Below are 19,919 nucleotides of genomic sequence, written 5' to 3' on the forward strand. Positions count from 1 at the left end.
TGCGAAGCATCGGAATGGTCCGAGAATATAAGGAAAAGCCACCGAGAACAAAAAAAAAATATAAGAAGACAGAAATTAAATAACAAAATTATTACCTTCGTCGTTGTAATAAATAGTAAAATACTAGAATAGTAGTAGTAGTTTGTAGTAGCCATAGTAGTAGTAGTAGTAGTAGTAGTAGTAGTAGAATAAAAGTAGAAGAAGAAGAAGCAAAAAAAAAAAAAATGGTAAGAAGAAGACGAAGAAGAAGAAGAAGAAAAAGAAGAAGTAGTAGTAGTAGTAGTAGTAGTAGAAGTAGTAGTAGTAGTAGTAGTAGTAGAAGTAGTAATAGTAGAAGTAGTAGTAGTAGTATTTGTAGTAGCATTGGTAGAAGTTGCGTAATTCCTAAACGACATAATTAATAGGTTACAAACTGGATGCTTATAATGATGATATCATAACATTACTGATAATGGTCATTACTATAGTAATATCATATTATTAGTAATGAGAATTGGAGAAAACCGTAATGCTGTTAATATTGAAATCAGTACCAAAAAGGTTATAATTACGATAACAGTTACAAATAACACCCTTAACATCACAGTGCAATTTATTTACACCTTATTTTTGGTTAACTTTATTTCTTTTAGGGATATCCTGTACTGAGGAACTAAAGAATTCCACGGGATCTGAAAACTGTACTTGCGAGTCAGGCTTTGAACTCATAAATGGATCCTGCACAGGTAAAGCGTTAGATCAGGCGGCAGTCACAGCGACTAATCATACTACGGTCAATAAAAATACATTATTTCCAATGACACACATTGATCGATTAGGAATCAGTGTTATTGTGTTGACTGTGGCATCATTGTAGTTTTATATTTTAATGAGAAAATATACTGCCCTCTATGTTCGTTGGTAACAAGTTAGTTCAGGTGGCAGTCACAGCGACTTATCCTATTACAATCCGATCAAAGAATTACATTAGGCCTAAATCTTAATGAGAAAATATACTGCCCTCTACGTTCATTGGTAACGTTAGCTTATGTGGCAGTTACAGTGACTAAGACTACTACAATCCGATCAAAAGAATTACATTATTTCCAATGACATACATTGATCGATTTGGAATCAGTGTTATTGTGTTGACTGTGGCATCACTGGAGGCTTACATCTTAATGAGAAAATATACCGACCTCTGCGTTCGTTGGTAAAACGTGAGATTATGTGGCAGCCACATCGACTAATCCTACTGCAGTCCGTTCAAAATAATTACATTATTTCCAAAGACACACATTGATCGATTTGGAATCAGTGTTATTGTGTTGACTGTGGCATCACTGAGCCTTATATCTCAATGGGAAAATATGCCGCCCTCTGCGTTCGTTAATAAAACGTGAGATCAGGTGGCAGTCACATCGACTAATCCTACTACGGTCCGATCAAGAGTACTACATTATTTCCAACGACACACATTGATCGGTTTGGAATCAGTGTAATTGTGAAGACTGTGGCATCATTGTAGGCCTAAATCTTAATGAGAAAATATACCGCCCTCTACGTTTGTTGGTAAAACGTGAGATCAGGTGGCAGTCACATCGAATAATCCTACTACAGTCCGATCAAGAGAACTACATTATTTCCAACGACACACATTGATCGGTTTGGAACAGTGTTATTGTGTGTACTGTGGCGTCATTGTGGGCTTAATCTTGATGAGAAGGGAGAAACCCGTTAATTTTAGCAGTTTGTAATAATTAAGAATTATTCTGATATTAAAACGCAAAACAGTAATAACTGAATAACATGTTTTAAGGTATTTCCTTATTGCAAAAGTATAGAGCAATTATTCCATTTTGGAAATTGAAATTGAAATTAAAAACTTGAATTGAATTCCACTTTCATCCTTTTATTATATTTTCAGATTTTGATGAATGTCTGGTTGGTGTAGACCAGTGTCCATCTGATATAGCTATGTGCAAAAACCTACAAGGAGATTATAATTGTACTTGCCATTCTGGATACGAAAACATGTCACCGAAAGAGTGTCGAGGTAAAAAATATCAACTAGTTGCTATATTCATTTACTTATTCAGCTTATTGTTTTGTAATTTATCTAATATTTATTACTTATTTTTTATCTACTGATTTATCGATTAATTTATTCATTCTTCTGTTCATCTAATAATTTATGATGGTATTTATCTGTTAATCTTCTTATCTGTTTATTCATGTATTTATTCATCGATTTTCTTTTTCATTCATGTATTTATTTAATTTATTATTATCAAGATGGCATATTCATTCTACTATTTTTTTCTGTATTTCGAAACAGACAACTTTATGTTTGTAAGTTATGAACAGTTGTTTCTGGTATACTCTCTTTTATTTAAATAGACATCAACGAATGTGAACGTGAATTGGATAATTGCAACAAGACTGAATTCAACTGTGTGAACACACTTGGTAACTTCTCTTGCGTATGTAAGGAAAATACAACAGAAGTCGATGGAGTTTGTCTAGGTAGGAAAAATATTCCTAATGTTTTACATTTGTCACATTATATTCGTGTTTAAATAATACTAAAAAATAATAATGATTAATTTAGAGGTAATAAACAGGAAATGAGTACTTTCTATACATTTTCTTTACCCAGGCAGCATCTCCAACTCTCTCCCAGGTCTTATTGTCTTTATCATGCAACATTGGCATTGTTCTTGTTTAACTTGTTTGTAACTCTCTATTCTTTATGTGTTTGAAATGCCAAATAAAACAACAACAACGATGTTGATGATAATGGAAATGACAATAATAATACTCATAATAATCATAGTAATGATACTAATGATTATAATATTGATAATGATACTAATGAATGAATCTGTAACATTCTTGTTGATTGTATGAAATAGGTGCATTGACGCTGTCATTCAACGTTCGTTTTTCATTTATCAACGGGCTAAGCGTTATTACCTACCCAGAGACAATTGACTCCCAAGAAAATCAGGAGAAATTGGCACAAGATGTAAGTTTTTTTTCGAAAGGCGTTTTTACACAAGGATTTAGACCTGGTTAAAATTCATGTTGAGTGCGTACGTGCACGTGATACATAACGCGTAATCTCATTGGGCAATACCGCGTCCAATGATCGTAATCTGACCAATGTGGCGAAGCGTATTAATCGCAGCACGTGAATATGAGAATTAAAAGTCCAGATCGGACTTAAATGTTTGTGTAAAACTCTCCTAGAGTCCGTTGGAGAAGGAATCAAGCTTAAACGCAACAAAAAATAATAAAACGTAATATCCTAGTACGTGATTTTCATTAGTTGAAAATAAAATTTCAATTAGCTTTTTTAGTAGCGTTTAATTGAACAGGTTCCCTTACAGAAAGGGTTGCAATGAACTAAGAAAAAAATTAGCTGAAGTTTCAACCAATCAACGCCACGTATTTGGGATTTACGTCTGATTTTCTAAATTGTTTTTATACGGAACACATTGTCCAGTGGCACCAGCTCAGTTGACATTTCTCATTCATGAGAATCACCCAAAGTTATTATGTGTAAAACCCGTCTATTATATTTTTAGTAATACTCTTTAAAATGTATAATTTATTGTGTTAGTATTAGAATAGAGCGGTAACTGTGCAAAATAAAATGTTTTTTTTTATTATTATGGTCATTATGATGCATTTATTCGAATATCAATATAGTCGAAATACGAAAGGAATAATGTTCATATTTTCTCCCATGTATTCATCGTTCTATATAAAGCATTATCTATTTGTCCGAAAATCATTTTTAGTAAAAAGCAATATAAGAATAATAATAAGCTTTCAAACTATTATCGTGTGCAAATGTAATCGTTTCTCGAAAAAAAAATTAAGTAAACTTAATATATGAAACTGATTTAAATAAGTAGTTCCGTTCATCAACATTTATCATGATGAGAGGTTGAAAGAAAGTTATTATTTGCAATTCGTTTTGTTCCTTTCTCGTGTGTGAAATGAATCCAAAGATTTCTGCAATTCTCGAAGATCAAATAATACATGTTTTATAATCGAAATTATTCTCTCTCTTTATTATTTTTAAGGTCTTGCGTTATCTCAACACGTCTTCAGAACTGAAAGACGACACGTTGCAGGCTATATCTGTGCAGAACTACAGCTTGACAGGAATTTATCTTCTGATTTCCTTCCGGTGTGACTTAAAACCCGACTCGTCACTGACCGAATCTAATCTGGAGAACATTTTCATGGAACTCCTTCCCAGCTCACGGCTTATTGAACCAGACCATGAAGTTACTCCCGAGGGTAGGCATTCCCAAAATATTTGTTACGAAGAACTCCCCAGCCCTAGTTTTCAATATTAATCTTAAGCATTAAAATTATTCAATAAATTGTGATTATGTTGTTTTGTATGTTGTCTAAATGAATAATTTTTTTTATTGCTTGATTTGAAAGGAAATAAAGAGGGATGAGAGGAGCGAGACATAGATCCATTAAGCACAATCAATGTTGCATTATACCAGGCAATATATTTTATTATGGTAATGTTTTATTTTTCCTAAATCCTCTTGATTCGTCTTTTTCCAATCTCTTACTTCTTCCTCTTCTTATCTCTCCACATCATCTTCTCCTTCATCATCATCTTCTCCTTCATCATCATCTTCATCTTCTCCATCATCATCATCATCACCATCTCCATTATCATTATGTTAATCAACATTATCACCATCATCACTATCAACACCAATCATCTCCATCATCATCATCATCAACATTAACTTCAACAACAACATCATCGTCATCAACATCATCACCACAACCATTATCATCATCATCATCATCAACAACAACAACAACATCATCATCATTACCAACTTCACCTTCTCCTTCTTTTACAGATATCAATGAATGTGAGCTATCTACGGATGTGTGTAGTAACGGTAACTGTACAAATACAGACGGTAGCTATTTTTGTACCTGTTCTGTAGGCTTCCAACTCGGAAACGGGGATGCTTCTTGCATAGGTGGGTAAACGAGTTACCAGATATGTATATTTATCATACAAATAATGTGGAAATATACTAGATATGTATATTTATTATACAAATAAATGTGGAAATATACCAGATATGTATTTTATTATACAAATAATGTGGAAATATAGGTATCAAAATAATTTAAATTAAATTGTGCGTAAATGTGTAATACTCTTAACAACCTTAAATTAATATCACTCTCGGCATATTTGGTGGGCCTACTTGTTTTTCAAAAAGTTAGTTGATAATTGAGAAGTTGTACTGCTATACGGCATTCAGTAAAGTCTTTTCCAAATTATGGCTAAACGTGTTGTCTATCAAGTATGCATGTCAGAGATACAAACTAGATCAAGAAAAATTCAGTGTTTTAAAGGCTTAGATTCAGTATGTTGGTAAGAAATTCATTATACCAAAATACCATACGAAAACACATAACCGAAACTTAAGAGTTCAGAAATCGCATGAAACCACTAATGCACTTTCTCATTTTTCAGTAATGATTACTTCTTGGCACCTATGGCACGTTATTTTTTGTAGCTCGTATCAATCCTGGTGTATGTGCCAACGGCACTATGTCGTTATCACTCTAGCTTTAGCGTGTGTGTGTGTATTTGAGTTTTGTCAGACGTGTATCAATCAGATATGATTATTTACACTGTTAGAAAATTTATCCTCAAAATAAAAGAAGTTCCTGCAGCAGAGTCTCGAGAACACCTGTAATCTTACCGATTTGCGTAATCTTACAAGAAATTGGTATTTGGAGTACGGAATCTTACAAATTTCCTTGAATAAAACATCCTTTTCCCCTCTTTAAACAGACCTGTTCTGTTAAATTACAGAAAAATTCCCGTTTTATGAATTTACAGAATGATTCTGTTATTGCTTTCTGCATAATCTTCTGTTTATTTTCGGTAAAATCACGTTTTTTTTAACAGTGTACGTCTGGGACCGACCTTTGACGTCACCTTCCGAAAGACGTGACCAGGGCTCGAACTTCGAACCTCTGCATCAATTTGTAACTTCCCCACAGCTTGGATTATAGGCGCACACCACAACGCCCAGTTGTCCAGCAGTCGCCCGAAGCCTCCTTATCACACTCTTTTTTTTTTTAATTACTTTAGAAAATTCTACTTTCTTTTTCTTCCTGTTATCATTTCTATACTCTATATACTTTTTTTAACCACTTGGAATATCTAAGGAGGCGGTCCTCGGCCTTCCCCTACCCCCTCGGTACTGACCTGAACTTAATACTTCCAACTCTATAATAGCCAGTATTCATGATATGACGTCATTGAACATTTTAGGAGTAGTCAAACTTATAATCGCTTTTCAATACTTGATGGTAAAATTCTTCCCTTTGTATTTTTGTTTATTTTAGATATCAATGAGTGTCTCGGGAATCATACATGCAACCAAACGTGTATCAACTCACCTGGAAATTACTCGTGTTCTTGTAATCCTGGCTTTGAGCTCGATGATGATGGGTTTACATGCAGCGGTATGTTTCGTTTACATAACACGCTCCGTTACATGACCTTACCGTTGTCCTACTCTTTAAAGAGGTTGAATGTCATCACTCTCGGATCCTCCCACTTACTGCGATAAAGCATTATAGTTTGTCTCCTTCCTAAACTATTTGTACGTTTAAGTAAATTACTAATAAGCGAAACTCCGTTCTGAGGACATTTGGAGACATTTTTACTGCAAATCGATTCATTAAAAATGTTTCTTATTCTTAAATTTTTCTTTCTTTCTTAGATACCAATGAATGTAATGCAACAGACGTGTGTAGTAACGGGAACTGTACAAATACATATGGAAGCTACTATTGCACTTGTGATGACGGTTTCACTGGAACTGGAAATGATTCTTGTATAGGTAAGGATTTTCCTTGTATGTATTTCTACTTGTAATATGAATACTTCTACTTCTATTACTTCCATTACTTAAATTATAATATCACTACTACTACTACTACTACTACTACTACTACTACTACAACTATTACTACTACAACAACAACTCACTACTACTACTCCTACTACTACTACTACTCCTACTACAATTACTCCAACAACTCCTACTACTACTGGTTGTACGGGTACTGTACGATTTAGATTCTATTTTAAACTTGTTCCGTGTACTTCTCTTTCTTCTCCCTCTTGAAGTCTTCGCTCTTTGTAGTTTGTTCTCGTATGTGTTTGTTATGCGCTTTGCTTTTCTATATCTTCTTTTTTTCTTTCTATTATTCTTTTTATTATCTCTTTTCTCCTTTGTTCTTCTTCTTTTCATCATCCTCTTCTCCTACCCCTTCTTCTTTTCTTCTTCTTCTTCTCCTTCTCCTCTTCCTTCTTCTCCTTCTTCTTTTTGTTGTTCTTCTTCATTTACTCCTTTCCTTTCCTGCTTCCTGTCCATATTCTGCATTTCTCACTCGTGTCCCTTCCTGTTTTGTTCGACTCTTAACGATCTTACGTTACTTTTCTTTTTACGTATGTAGAAATCGATGAGTGTGAATCGAATCCTTGCCAAAATGGAGCAACTTGCATAGACGGGGTCAACATGTATAACTGTACCTGCGCACCTGGTTATACTGGAACCAATTGCACAATAGGTAATTTGACAAAAATAAGTAGTAGGGCGATCTATAGAGAGGTTGAGGGAAAGAGTGTGGTCGATTTTCACCTTTTCATCTGAACTAAACAAAGAAAGTGGCTATAAGTACGCGTACCTTAATGCCAATCCAGGTACAATGTCTTGATTTGAAATTCAGAGTACACACTTCAGCTGGTTTAAAAAAGAACCGACACCAACATTTTTAATTATTACCTTTTATATTATTTTTTCTTGATTATGTTAGAAATGACCATGTATTATAAACTCTTTAAAAAGTTTGGAAATATGACTTTGACCGATAATCCCTCTTTGGTTCTAGTAAATACTAATATGTGATTGATACCAATGAATATATCATTTGATTCCCTTTAAAATTAAACCCTACATGATATGATTGTGGTTAATATGGAGGTGCAGTGCCTTGAAATGTGGGGCAGCGTCAAAATTCAAAAGTTGCAAAATGACACAATATTGAAAGTCGCTGTTCATTTTCCGTGGTGATGAGTGAGTTTATCAGCGGTTTCTTTTACATCAACATTAACATGGAATTAAACATACATCTGCAAACACATACCAAACACAAAAACAAACACATATCAAACAAGCAAACCTGCATGGGTATTTAAACCACGACTCAAACCATGTTTTATCACAGAACCATCACTACATAGGCCACAACAAAACGTAAAAAAATGAAGAAGCAGGGGCTTGATTTTGTTGGATTTTCATCTTTATTTACACAGACAAAAGAATCCTTTTTTATTGACCCTTCATGACTATTTCAGCTTGTTTTGCAGCTTTTCAATTCAGATCTCATCCAACACTTTTGACTCCTGCTCTTTTCGCGATGGCATGATCATAACAAGCATGGTGTCTTCTTTAAGAGAATTAAATGATGGTTTGAAGCATATCAAATATGCATTATGTGAAATTGGGAGTTAGGAGAAATTAATGGCCAAACTCAGATTTCCAAACTTTTTATGGGGCGTTTATCATGATAGTGACCAAGATTAAGCAAATTGAGTACAACGCAATTTCTGATTTGTGTGCATCAAAATGATTGCATCTTGTGTATTGGAATGTAGCTTAGAATACTTTAAAGTGAAAAAGTTGCATATAAACGTTAGCGATCGTTATTAGAGTTAATGTCAGAGCAATATAGTGCAGCATTGAATATGCTGCTACATAATCATTAATTTTAAATGGTATGACTATTTTGTTTTATTATTATTAGTGTGATTATTATTATTACTATTATCAGTATTGTTATCATTATTTTTTTCATTATGATCGTTACAAAATGACACCTATTTCCTCTGTAATCTCTATTTTGTCAGCTACAACTACCACACAACCTAGACCAACTATTCCAGAAGATACTAGTGCTACAACGACTTCTGTTTCTGATTCTACCACTTATCTAACAACGATCTCTTCATCTGGTATGTTCAGAAGGGAAAATCAATTAAGAAAATGTATATCAACACATTTTGCATTTATGTTTCTGCCCGTAAAAGTAAAATGTCTGCACGGATATAAACGTTAATAATGAATGATTTAATTAAATTATTTTGGAGTAAATGTAAAAAGGTGATGTATAGTAAGTGTATAGTGCACGTAAGGACTTTTTAATAGACCATGTAATATCAATTTGCTATTATTATTATTATTATTATCATCATTATAATTATTATGATTAATATTATCAATATCATTATCATGATGATCATTGCTCTCGTAACAAAATGACAACCAATTCATCAATTCATCCATTTCTGGAAGAAATAGCCGCCACCACCACCACTACAACTGCCACCACCGCCATCGAGGGCCCGTCAGCTACAACTACCACACAACCTAGCACAACAACTCCAGAAGACACAAGGCCTACAACTGCTTCTGTTTCTGATTCTACCACTCATTTATCAACTATAACTTCACCTGGTATGTTCAGAAAGGAAATCGATTAAGAAAATTATTGTCAACACATTTTCATGTTTCTGCCCGTAATAAGCGAAAACATATACTCAGCTATATCCGTCAATGATCTATTCAATCAAATTATTTTTAGAGTAAAAGTCAGGGTAACGTACATAATGCACCATTGATTAGAACAAGTAATATCAGTACTTATATTGTCATTATTATCATTATCATTAGTGTTATTATCATTATGATTATCATGCTTATTATTATCATCATCATCGTAACAAAATGACATCCATTTCGTGAATTCATCCGTTTCTGGAAGAAATAACCACAACCACCACCACCGCCACCGAGAACCCGTCAGCTACAACTACCACACAATCTAGCACAACTACTCCAGAAGACAAAAGGTCTACAACTACTTCTGTTTCTGATTCTACCACTCATTCATCAACTATCACATCGCCTGGTATGTTCAGTGACCCATTTCGAAGAAAAAATATTGCTTTTACAGCTTTACAACAATGGAAATGCTGCTTTACAACAATGGAAATGCTGCTTTACAACAATGGAAATGCTACTGAAAAACCTTCTATTTTGATTGGCTGATATCAAAGTTTGAAATTTTGAAATATAAATTTTGCATTAATACCTTAATATGTCATTATGAAACGGAACCCAGGGGGCCGTTTCATAAAGCTCTTCGTAAGATAAGAGCGACTTTAAGAACGACTGGTGAACCATTCTTACGCGCTAAACCATCGCCAATGAATATGCGATTTACCACAAGGATCACCAGTCGTTCTTAAAGTCGCTTTAAGCTTTATGAAACACCCACCTGGAGTAAAATGAATCATAAATAGGACATAAAATAAACTAAATGTCAATACATTTTATTTATACATCTTCTGCCTGCCAATTACCTCAATAAATGTCCTGAATCTAAACTTGATTATTTACTTAAGTAACCGGCGGCTTCAGTTCTACTCTCTTATGTAACAATTATTTGATCTTTTCAAATTACCATGGGAATCAATTAGATATCATTCTAGTCGACTCACATAGTACTTGTGACATTATCTGCATTTGTAGTTAAGGTAACATTTGACTGCAGCATAAGAATTCCTTAAAATTTTAAGTACATGTAATTTCAACTATAAACAGGCAAATCACACTTCCTTATGGTAAGGAAATGAAAGTTACATGAACTTCAATGGTAATGATACTCATCATGTGTAATTTCATGAAAAGAAAATTACTAAAAGTATTGGTCGTTTTCATCAAACTTATATCGATTTTCACTTGAATTTTGCCGTGGCCGAGTGGTCTAAGGCGCCTGGGTATACATGGAAGGTGCGGGGTTCGATCCCCGGCCGCGACACCTATGGCCGCGTGATCAAGGTATTTAATGCTGTACATTGCTCTTTTATCCTGCTTTCAAATAAACTGAAATACTACATGCATTATTGGTAACTAGGTGTGCACTTAAAATAGAGGTGGGCTATAGAGGGTCAATTTTAGGTCACATTTTCAGAACATGCTCATCACACTCTAATTTGATGACTTTGTGCCTACTAACACCACTTTTGAGAAAAAAAATGAAAAAAATGCGTTATCCTGGGTGCCCTGACCGAAAACGTAAAAAATCCAAGATGGCCGCCATTTCGGCTAAAAAAAGACATTTTTGGCTGTAACTCGGTCATTTTTTTGTCTATTGTAATAGTTTTGGTGTCTAACCCCATGTTTTAGGGGTCAAAGAAATTGAATATAATGATATTTTTAGTGTAAAACCTAACCTTCTACATTAAACCCACATTTTCCCCATATTTTATGTTAAATTTTCCCTCTCCTTCACCCCTACCCCAATTGCAATTTTTGTACTTTATTTTCTTTAAGTCATGCTGGCTATGATACTACTAATGATAAATTCTAGCTACTAAAAGTTTTTTTTTCAATTTAAATAATACATCGAGAAATATACCCAAAAAAACTACATACATTGTCGTGCAGATATATATACCTGTATGTGGCTAGTGAATTCAGAGTCGGCATACATGCCCTGCATGCATGGTAACTGTGGAGCCAGTACTATAACTGTATCTGCTTTAAAGTAACAATTATTTGGTCATCAGACCTCTAGTCAGAGAGAACTATACATTTCCACTGTGGGTATACATATTTAATTGTAAAATGATATGCTAATTGCCAAGCACAAATGTAATGTTTCTTCTGGAAGATGTATCCCATGAGCCAATTACATGTACATTACGGGTACATAGAAGAATCTGCATCGGCATTACTGTCTGTACGTACATCAGCTTGCCTTGGCCATTTCCAGTGCTAATGCTGATCTGCCCATTTTACTCTTTGAAGTACCGGTATCTTTCCATGCGCTCGATTTCATATCCCTCACGATGTTAGGTACCAGTTTCATTCATCATCGTAATCCCATATCACACTGCAGAACTCATTGATGCCCACTTCTTAGTCTTTGTCAGTATTTTCTTCAAGGTTTAAATGGGCAGTTGACTGTGTGATCCCATTGGACATGTTGGATGACTTTAGATTGAATGCATGTCATCTTTAGTGGGCAGATCATGGGCAGGGAGATTATCAGACTCTCCTCCAGTCAATAGAAGAGTCAAGTTCACCTTCATTTCTGTTTCACATACGGTAGTTTGTTGACCTTATACAAGTGTTGGCGCACCAAGTAATCTAGATGGGATGTGTTTCTGTGATATGACAGCTCTGCACGTAACATAGTTTTAAACTTGGTTGAATCCTGGGTATCCTGGCATTCCTGAAGCTCATCAACGTTTGTTAATGGACCTCCCCATTTTTTACATTTCTGTAACAGCCTATGCACATGTACCTGGTACTTTACTGCTTTGGCTTGGGCCACATTCAGCTGAAGATTTCCTGCGAGAGGATGTTTTGCTCTTAAACCCATTTCTGCTCACTCTTACCCAACATTTTTGCAATGTTATATGGGTCACTTTTTCCAGTGTACTACACCAGCCTTGTTCAAGGTCATATCATCTCAAATACCCTTGGCAGTGAAGTTTCTATTAGAAGCAGCAGCAGAAAGCTTTGCTAGTTTGTCAAACTTTGACAGATCCCGCTCACACTGCAAATTGTTTGAAGATAGATTGGTGAGATCTTCTGGTGTGAGTTTTTAGAGTTCAGTTGCTTTAGATTCTGCAAAACCTGTTTCTACCGTTTGCTTAAATGCATACTCATCTCCTCTCCGAATAGCCAAATCTTTGGCAGCTTGCTGACACATTTGCTGCAAATACATGCCTACAAGGTCTCAGGTTTTTCCACTTGGAACGAGTATGGTACCTTGTATGAAGACAGCATGAATGTCTTGTTATTCAGCATATCATTATGAAGACGTCGGAGGATGGTCACTAGATCATTCTGTGAGCTGACTTCCACCATGTTAAGGATTTCAGGGTTATGCAGTATGTGAACCAGGCCAATAGCTTCAATGCTATCATGACTAAGTCACACTCAAGGTACAGATGGCAGGCTTGAACAAGTAGGCTGTTGGATTCGATGTTCTGCAATGTCGCCTCATACTCCGGGATGTGATATAGAATGACTGCAGCAGTGTATCCCATCTGAGCAAATTGGTGTTCATTGAAGAGGCTGTGCTTCTTTGTTTTTTTCCTGCAGACGCAACGTAACTCTCGAAGGTCTCCCACATGGATGACCTGTGTCCGTCCTAACTATACTTTTTTTGTCAGTGCCTGTAATGCTGCTACAACCGACCACTCTTCTTGAGGAAGGATTTCAGGGTCAGCATGTATGTCATAGTATGCAATTAACTTTTCACGTAGCCCTAACTTGACTTCATGCTGAACAAGGGTAGAGATAATATTGCCTGCATCAAATATCTCACATGTGTGACTCTCATACAACACGTGTGTAGAGGGATGTGCTGACTGTTAAGAGATGCTCCTATTTGATGTTTGTAGTATTGAGGAGATCGAGTGGTGTATTACATGCGGTGATAAAGGGAGCTGTGCTGGAACTATTGTGCATAGGCCTACTTTAATACAAAGTGGATAACATTTGGGATAATGGGCATGAGACTAGAAGAAGAAAAAAAGAAAGCTTAAACTGTTGATTGTGATGCACACGTCATCTGTAGGAATTAATATTGTAGGAATTTGCATTTTGGAGAAAATAAGTAGAAATTTGATTAAATACTGATATAACATGAATTTTAACACTAATATATTAAAATGAATACCATAAATGAGTTCAGTGACCCCCAAAACATAGGTTTAAACACCAAAACTAGGCTAAAAGATTAAAAAATGACCAAGTAATGGCCAAAAACATGTTTTTTTAGGCAATCCGGCGGCCATCTTGGATTTTCGGGTTTTTCGGCCAGGGCACCCTGGATTTCGCATTAAAAATTTTTTTTTCTGATTATGGTGTCAGTGTGCACTAATTCATCAAACTAAGGTGTGATGAGCATGTTCTGAAAATGTCACCCTCTATAGCCCACCTCTACTTAAAAGAAAAGAAAAGATAATATTGTGCAGGGGTCCATCGTATCTGGTATTTAATGAAAACATGATTGTAGAATCCTGATTATCTCCTCTCTAAACTTGTCTGAAACAAAACGCTAATTCGTTTACCCATGAGCATTATCAGTCCGTCAAACATGTATTTACATATTACAATTGTTATTATATTTTCTTTTCATCAGAAACGTTCGTGAGCATCATCAGGATAGAGATCACAGCCAACAGACGAAGTGGTACAGTGCTTGTATTCACAGAAGAACTTAATGATCGGTCTACAGACGCTTTTACGGATTTGGAAGATGTCTTTTGTGGAGCGGTGAGGAAATAGACTTATTTGATCTATTTGTTATTGCTTTTATTCGTTTAATGTGATGAGATTGGGTTAAATCAGAATAAATTAAATAGCATTAGATTCTATTTCAATCGATCAATGGACGCTTTTAGAGATTTGGAATATGTCTTTTGTGGAATGGAGAGCAAATAGTCCTGTTTGATTTATTTCTAATTGCTTTGATTCGTTTTATGTGATGAGATTAGGTTAAACCGGAATAAATCATGTAGGATTAGATTCTACTTTTTTAACTTGACTTAATTAGATATATATTTTTTGTACTTTATGTATATGCTTCTTGGAATAGGGACACTGTTGAAAGGTGCAATCACACCTTTTTAAATAGTATATATTTTTGTCACAAATTATATTACATTATATTCCATTCTGCCAACCATCTATAAACCTTGTTTCTATCCCAAATAAACCTTATCATTCACAGGTTTCAACGTATTTGAATGTAAGCTTGAAATCAGCTCAGCTCATTAGTATCACGTGTGAGGTAGTCTCTTTCCGAAATGGTAGTGTGATTGGTGATCTTCGAATCGGGCTTGCAGCACCATCTCAGGATTCCGCTGATAGTCTTGCTCAATCAGCCACAGACCTGTCACCTGCGAATGAGACATTACCCTATCTAGACGATTCTCTTTACGTCGAAGAGTTAGCCGTAGACAGTAAGTGCACATAAAATAATCTAACTTATTATTTGGCAGTCTGGCTAAAAGTAAAAGTGATGATAATTTGCTTCAAGACTGTTTGTAAGGGCATAATTTTTTTTAGGATATTATATATTGCCTCCAATATGTTACTTCTAGTGTTTTCAAAACTGCACCCCCCCCCCCAATTTCCTAACATCAAAATATAGCAGGCACTACAGACAACAACAGCAACAAACACAGACAAAATAAAATGTTATATTGCTATTATTCTTTATATGTTTTACGAGATACCGATGACTGTGAGGTCGGTCCATATCGCTGTTATTATTCTTTGCCATGTTTTAATAGATACCGATAAATGTGAGAACAACCCCTGTAAAAATGGAGGGAACTGCACGGATGAATTCAAGACGTTTAGTTGCGCATGCCAGGAGGATTACACAGGAAAAGACTGTTCAACATGTAAGCATAATTTTTTTTAAATCACTTTGAACGCAGTCATCAATCTTTTGGTAAGATTCGTAAATAAGAAAATAATCAAACCAGCCCTCATAAACACTATAATAATAACGACACATGTTACCCAGGGTAGCAACTACTGTTATGAAAACTGTTCTACCAGCGGTCCTGCTTAACATGATCACTTTGTACTATCACGTTGTCCTGTTATTAATACAACAACTTTATTTCACCCTTTATAATCGTCAAATTTTTAATTCTTAGCAAAGAATGTCAAATTTAAAATCCTGCATCGACCAAAAGTATCCCTCAATATATACTCACTAATACTTTATAGAATTATTTTGAAATCGCGAGTATATCAGGTATAATGAAAAGATTTAGGGAAACATCGATATATCCCATCACATGATTACCTGTTCTATTTTCATGATTTTACAAGCTTTGTATCATAATTCCAGGGTGGGCGCTCGTAGGTGTGAGCGCTCAATCATTGTGGTCGTTCTCTGTATCTTATCCCGGTTGGATTTTGAACTTTTTAGCTAAAAGTTTTGTTTTGTCCTGTTATTGGTGAATTTAATGATATTAAAACACATGAGTTTACAATTCTTATTTGTCGAGCGGTTTCACACTCAAAATATGAAAATCATAACCTTAAATTATCAAAACACACAATCATTAAAAAATATCAATATCATCTAACAGAATCCGTTCTTATTCATTTATCCCCATAGTCTCTGGTAGGACTGGCCTATCACCTGGTGCTATTGTTGGAATCATACTAGGTGCTATGTCGGGAGCTCTGATATTCGTTATCTGCGCATGTTTAATGATGGTCCAGACAGTCCGTCGTAATCAGGCAAAAAGGATGGTGAGGGGGTAAGTTATATTTGTATGATTATTAGAAGCAGCTTACTATAAGTGTTGACTTTTTTCTTTTTCTTCTTTCGGTGATAAAGTGATGCCGTTTACTTAAGGTTGTATCGGTTAATAATTGGTCAGACCGATCCTAATGAAATGATTGGTTGAATTCTATCACGTGACCAATCATTTACATGTGTTACTGCTAGCAGAAATATTGTCCAATGACTGGTACTAATGACTAGTTTAATTGACTGGGTTTGATGTGAGAATTGTCCACCAAAATTATAAAGATTTACCTCCCTATATCATAAAACAAATAATACACATAATTTGAATCGGGCATTAAAATAATTGCGCACACTTGTTACTTTTGAAAGAGCCTAAATGTTATAATGTGTCAAAAGTACCCTTTCTTATAATTCTCACTTATGCCTTCGACGATAGGTAATATTAGTGTAATATACTATAAAATTGCCAATCTGTGTATACACATTAATTTTGAATGTAATTTAACAGGATGCAGAAGCCTAGCAACTACTATATCTCCGAGCACCGGCGTATATTCGTTGACCGATGGTCGGATCGTTCATCAGACGATTACTCGATTGAAACTTCTCTTGATCGTCAACAGTATGATATCGGTAGAGCTGTTGATCGGATAAGACAATATCAAGGCATGGATAACCCCGGAAGTGAAATAAGTTATTATCGGGTAAGAATTTTTTTTCTTCATTCTTTTGTACCCCCTCCCCCTGTTCTCTCTCTCTCCGTTTCATTCACTCTCTTTATTTGTTTATATTCATATAGTTAAATCGAAATCATTTATTTATTCAATTCTCTTTAAAATACTGGCACATTTATTACCAGCAATGTACATGATTGTGTATAGAATGTTAAAGTATAAACAATGCATAAAGAATATGCGTCTTTTAGAGAAGACCGATAATGGAAATGGGGAACCTTTGGAAAAGCCTAATATTGCTTTGCAAAATAAAGGTTCTGACGGAAAATATACATTAAAAAAAACCATGGTAATATTATAGAACATAGATTATACATCAGAAAGTTATAGGGATTAAAAAGAACAAACAAACAATGACGAAAATTGAATTATCATTGATATTTTGAATATAAGTGAAGTTTTATCCAGTTTTACACAGTTAAATTTGATTCTATTTAACTCATTATTAATCAATTTAAGTAAATCATACTTATTCATTGTAAATCATGATGTATCGAGTTTTAATATCGTGAGAAATATTTATGTAAGCGGAGTAAAAATATGTTATTGCAAGTATTCTAAAGTAAGTTAAGTCCTCAAGTATCTGATACTATATTTCCAAAGCTAAAAATTATTATAATGCATTAGTATTTATAAATAAACTAAATTATATTCTCCTAGCCCTGCCACTTTCTGTAATTTATTTTTTGTGTTTTTATGGAGTCTTTTCATATCTAATTTGTCAGACACATATTTTGTTGAAGTATATATTCATGTGTGTATAATAATGTGGTTGATCAATAACAATAAAACACTTTACAATCCCAACCCCCTCCCCTATAAATAAAGGTCAGAATTTGGTAAATAGTTAAAATGTTGCACGTAAATGCATGTGAGTAGACACTACATAAGTATGCTATCGTCAACAATTTTTTTTAATGTCTTGGCAATTTCTTTTTATTTTGATTATTACCTTTGATTTGTTCTTTTAATGAACAGAGACCCGGTGCTTCAGACAACTTTGCTCTACCTTATGTAGCTGATGGCGAGAGAAGCTTTGCCAGCCGTGAAGTAAGTATCCTTTATCCCCTTACCCCCAGTTATAATAAATCATCGGTAAATCTCGATTTCGTTTTTTGTGGCAAGCACTGTATACACACACATACACACACACACACACACACACACACACACACATATATATATATATATATATATATATATATATATATATATATATATATATATATATAGAGGCATCTTCGTTTTCCACGTATTGGCAATAATATGTCCTCAGAAATGCGAAACAAATTCACGAGTAATGGATTTTTTGCAATGCCAACAAGTTCTTTTATTCACCCTCCTAGCTTGTTGGCATTGCAAATATTACATTACTCGTGAATTTGTTTAGCATTTCTGATATATATATATATATATATATATATATATATATATATATATATATATATATATATAATTCATAACTATTTTATAGTTATCAGAATCTGATATTTGGAGGCAATATGTGTAAACGTGTGTTATTCTGTATAAATAGATTTGTTTTGCATGAACGTTGTAGATAGTAGTTGTAGTTGTAGTTAATTAACAGAAAAATCTGTTGTCATTTTATTGGATAAGACTACAGGATCAAAGTGCTGCATTCGGAGTAATAAAGTAACACAGAAATATTTATGGCTGGGGCCGATATCATTACTTTAGACCTATACATTATAATATTTCTTGTCCTGTATCTGCATTTCTTTATTTTTTATACAGATGATCTATTATACCGTCAATATTTTTCGATAGCTACAAAGGTTAGGCCTATATCTGCTTAAAAAACAAGAAATTATTCTATCCAGACCACCTCTTTCCCGTATAAAATAATTGAACGTGAACCTAATTGATATCCATTATTGATGTGATATACTGGCTTTAAAGTTCATAAGATAATCATGCGCACTTTCCAAAATATCCTATTGTTCGTTTTAACTTGTCCTTATTAATTTTTTTGTACGACTTTATTGTTCATAGAGCGCCATCGAACGGAACCCGTTAAACTACAGCTACTAAAAGCGCATCTGCAAACAGTCCAAGCACTTTTTATCTTTTTTTATTTGAACTCAAGCCAGATGAAATAAATTGGTACCCGACAGGATGGTTTCCTTGAAGGCACTAAGCAATGGAAACAGCCGACCTAAAACCGGGGTAATAAAAACAACAGTGCACCACGGAATAGATTTATCATCTACAATGATTATACAAATGCGTATTCATTGTCACCCAAATCGATATTAGAACTGTTCTAATTATCATGGAATAAACCTGTTTTGTTAGCTAAGCGTTTCTAAGTGAATTCAATTATTCATTTTTTTTTATTTTGTTGTATTCGTGCAGGAACGTCCTTAGCACATTTCTGCGCATCCCATCGGTGAAGAAACGCCGTTGCGAAACGCCCTTCTGCGCTCATGCAATAGACCAGTTCGTAGTTACTTCATGGACAATTTTGGTCAACTGACCTTTCATTTCTTTCATCAGGATGGTAGGTTTCAAAGCAAGGCATTACGTAAGCTTGCCTTACATAGCAGGATAAAGAAATTGAATAGACCAGGTGACTAGAATAGCACACAAATGAACACTTAATGAAGGCATTTGTTGCATCCCTTCTTTGAATGCATATCTTAGCATGTTGCACAATGTACTTTGCAAACTGTGAAATACCAGTCGTTCGTGGAAGCATTGTTGTTTTTTGTGGATGTAAATGAAAACGACAATTCA

At 34.6% G+C, this 19,919-nt stretch overlaps 1 protein-coding gene and 1 long non-coding RNA gene across 2 annotated transcripts; both read left to right on the forward strand.

The window, feature by feature from the left end:
• The first annotated feature begins 638 nt into the window (after positions 1-638).
• Positions 639-2,501, forward strand: LOC121421760. Its single transcript, XR_005971037.1, has 3 exons — positions 639-725; positions 1,907-2,035; positions 2,380-2,501. It is a non-coding gene; the product is annotated as an uncharacterized LOC121421760 (long non-coding RNA).
• A 105-nt stretch (positions 2,502-2,606) lies between these two features.
• Positions 2,607-19,676, forward strand: LOC121421970 (serine-rich adhesin for platelets-like). Its single transcript, XM_041616771.1, has 17 exons — positions 2,607-2,610; positions 2,895-3,007; positions 4,074-4,293; positions 4,887-5,012; positions 6,403-6,522; positions 6,783-6,902; positions 7,522-7,635; positions 8,975-9,079; positions 9,420-9,581; positions 9,889-10,035; positions 14,290-14,423; positions 14,881-15,112; positions 15,446-15,559; positions 16,291-16,435; positions 16,937-17,132; positions 18,141-18,212; positions 19,176-19,676. Exons 1-17 carry the CDS (start codon positions 2,607-2,609, stop codon positions 19,212-19,214), a joined length of 2,163 nt encoding a protein of 720 aa, XP_041472705.1. The 3' UTR covers positions 19,215-19,676.
• The last annotated feature ends 243 nt before the right edge of the window (positions 19,677-19,919 follow it).

The sequence above is a fragment of the Lytechinus variegatus genome, chromosome 9 (assembly GCF_018143015.1).
Source record: "Lytechinus variegatus isolate NC3 chromosome 9, Lvar_3.0, whole genome shotgun sequence".
Classification (NCBI taxonomy): domain Eukaryota; kingdom Metazoa; phylum Echinodermata; class Echinoidea; order Temnopleuroida; family Toxopneustidae; genus Lytechinus; species Lytechinus variegatus.

Excerpts from the sequence above, each read along its gene's own strand:
- LOC121421970 (XM_041616771.1), top strand. Across the intron at positions 6,903-7,521 it reads TGGAAATGATTCTTGTATAG|AAATCGATGAGTGTGAATCG; the intron begins GTAAGGATTTTC and ends TTACGTATGTAG. Across the intron at positions 18,213-19,175 it reads GAAGCTTTGCCAGCCGTGAA|AGCGCCATCGAACGGAACCC; the intron begins GTAAGTATCCTT and ends TATTGTTCATAG.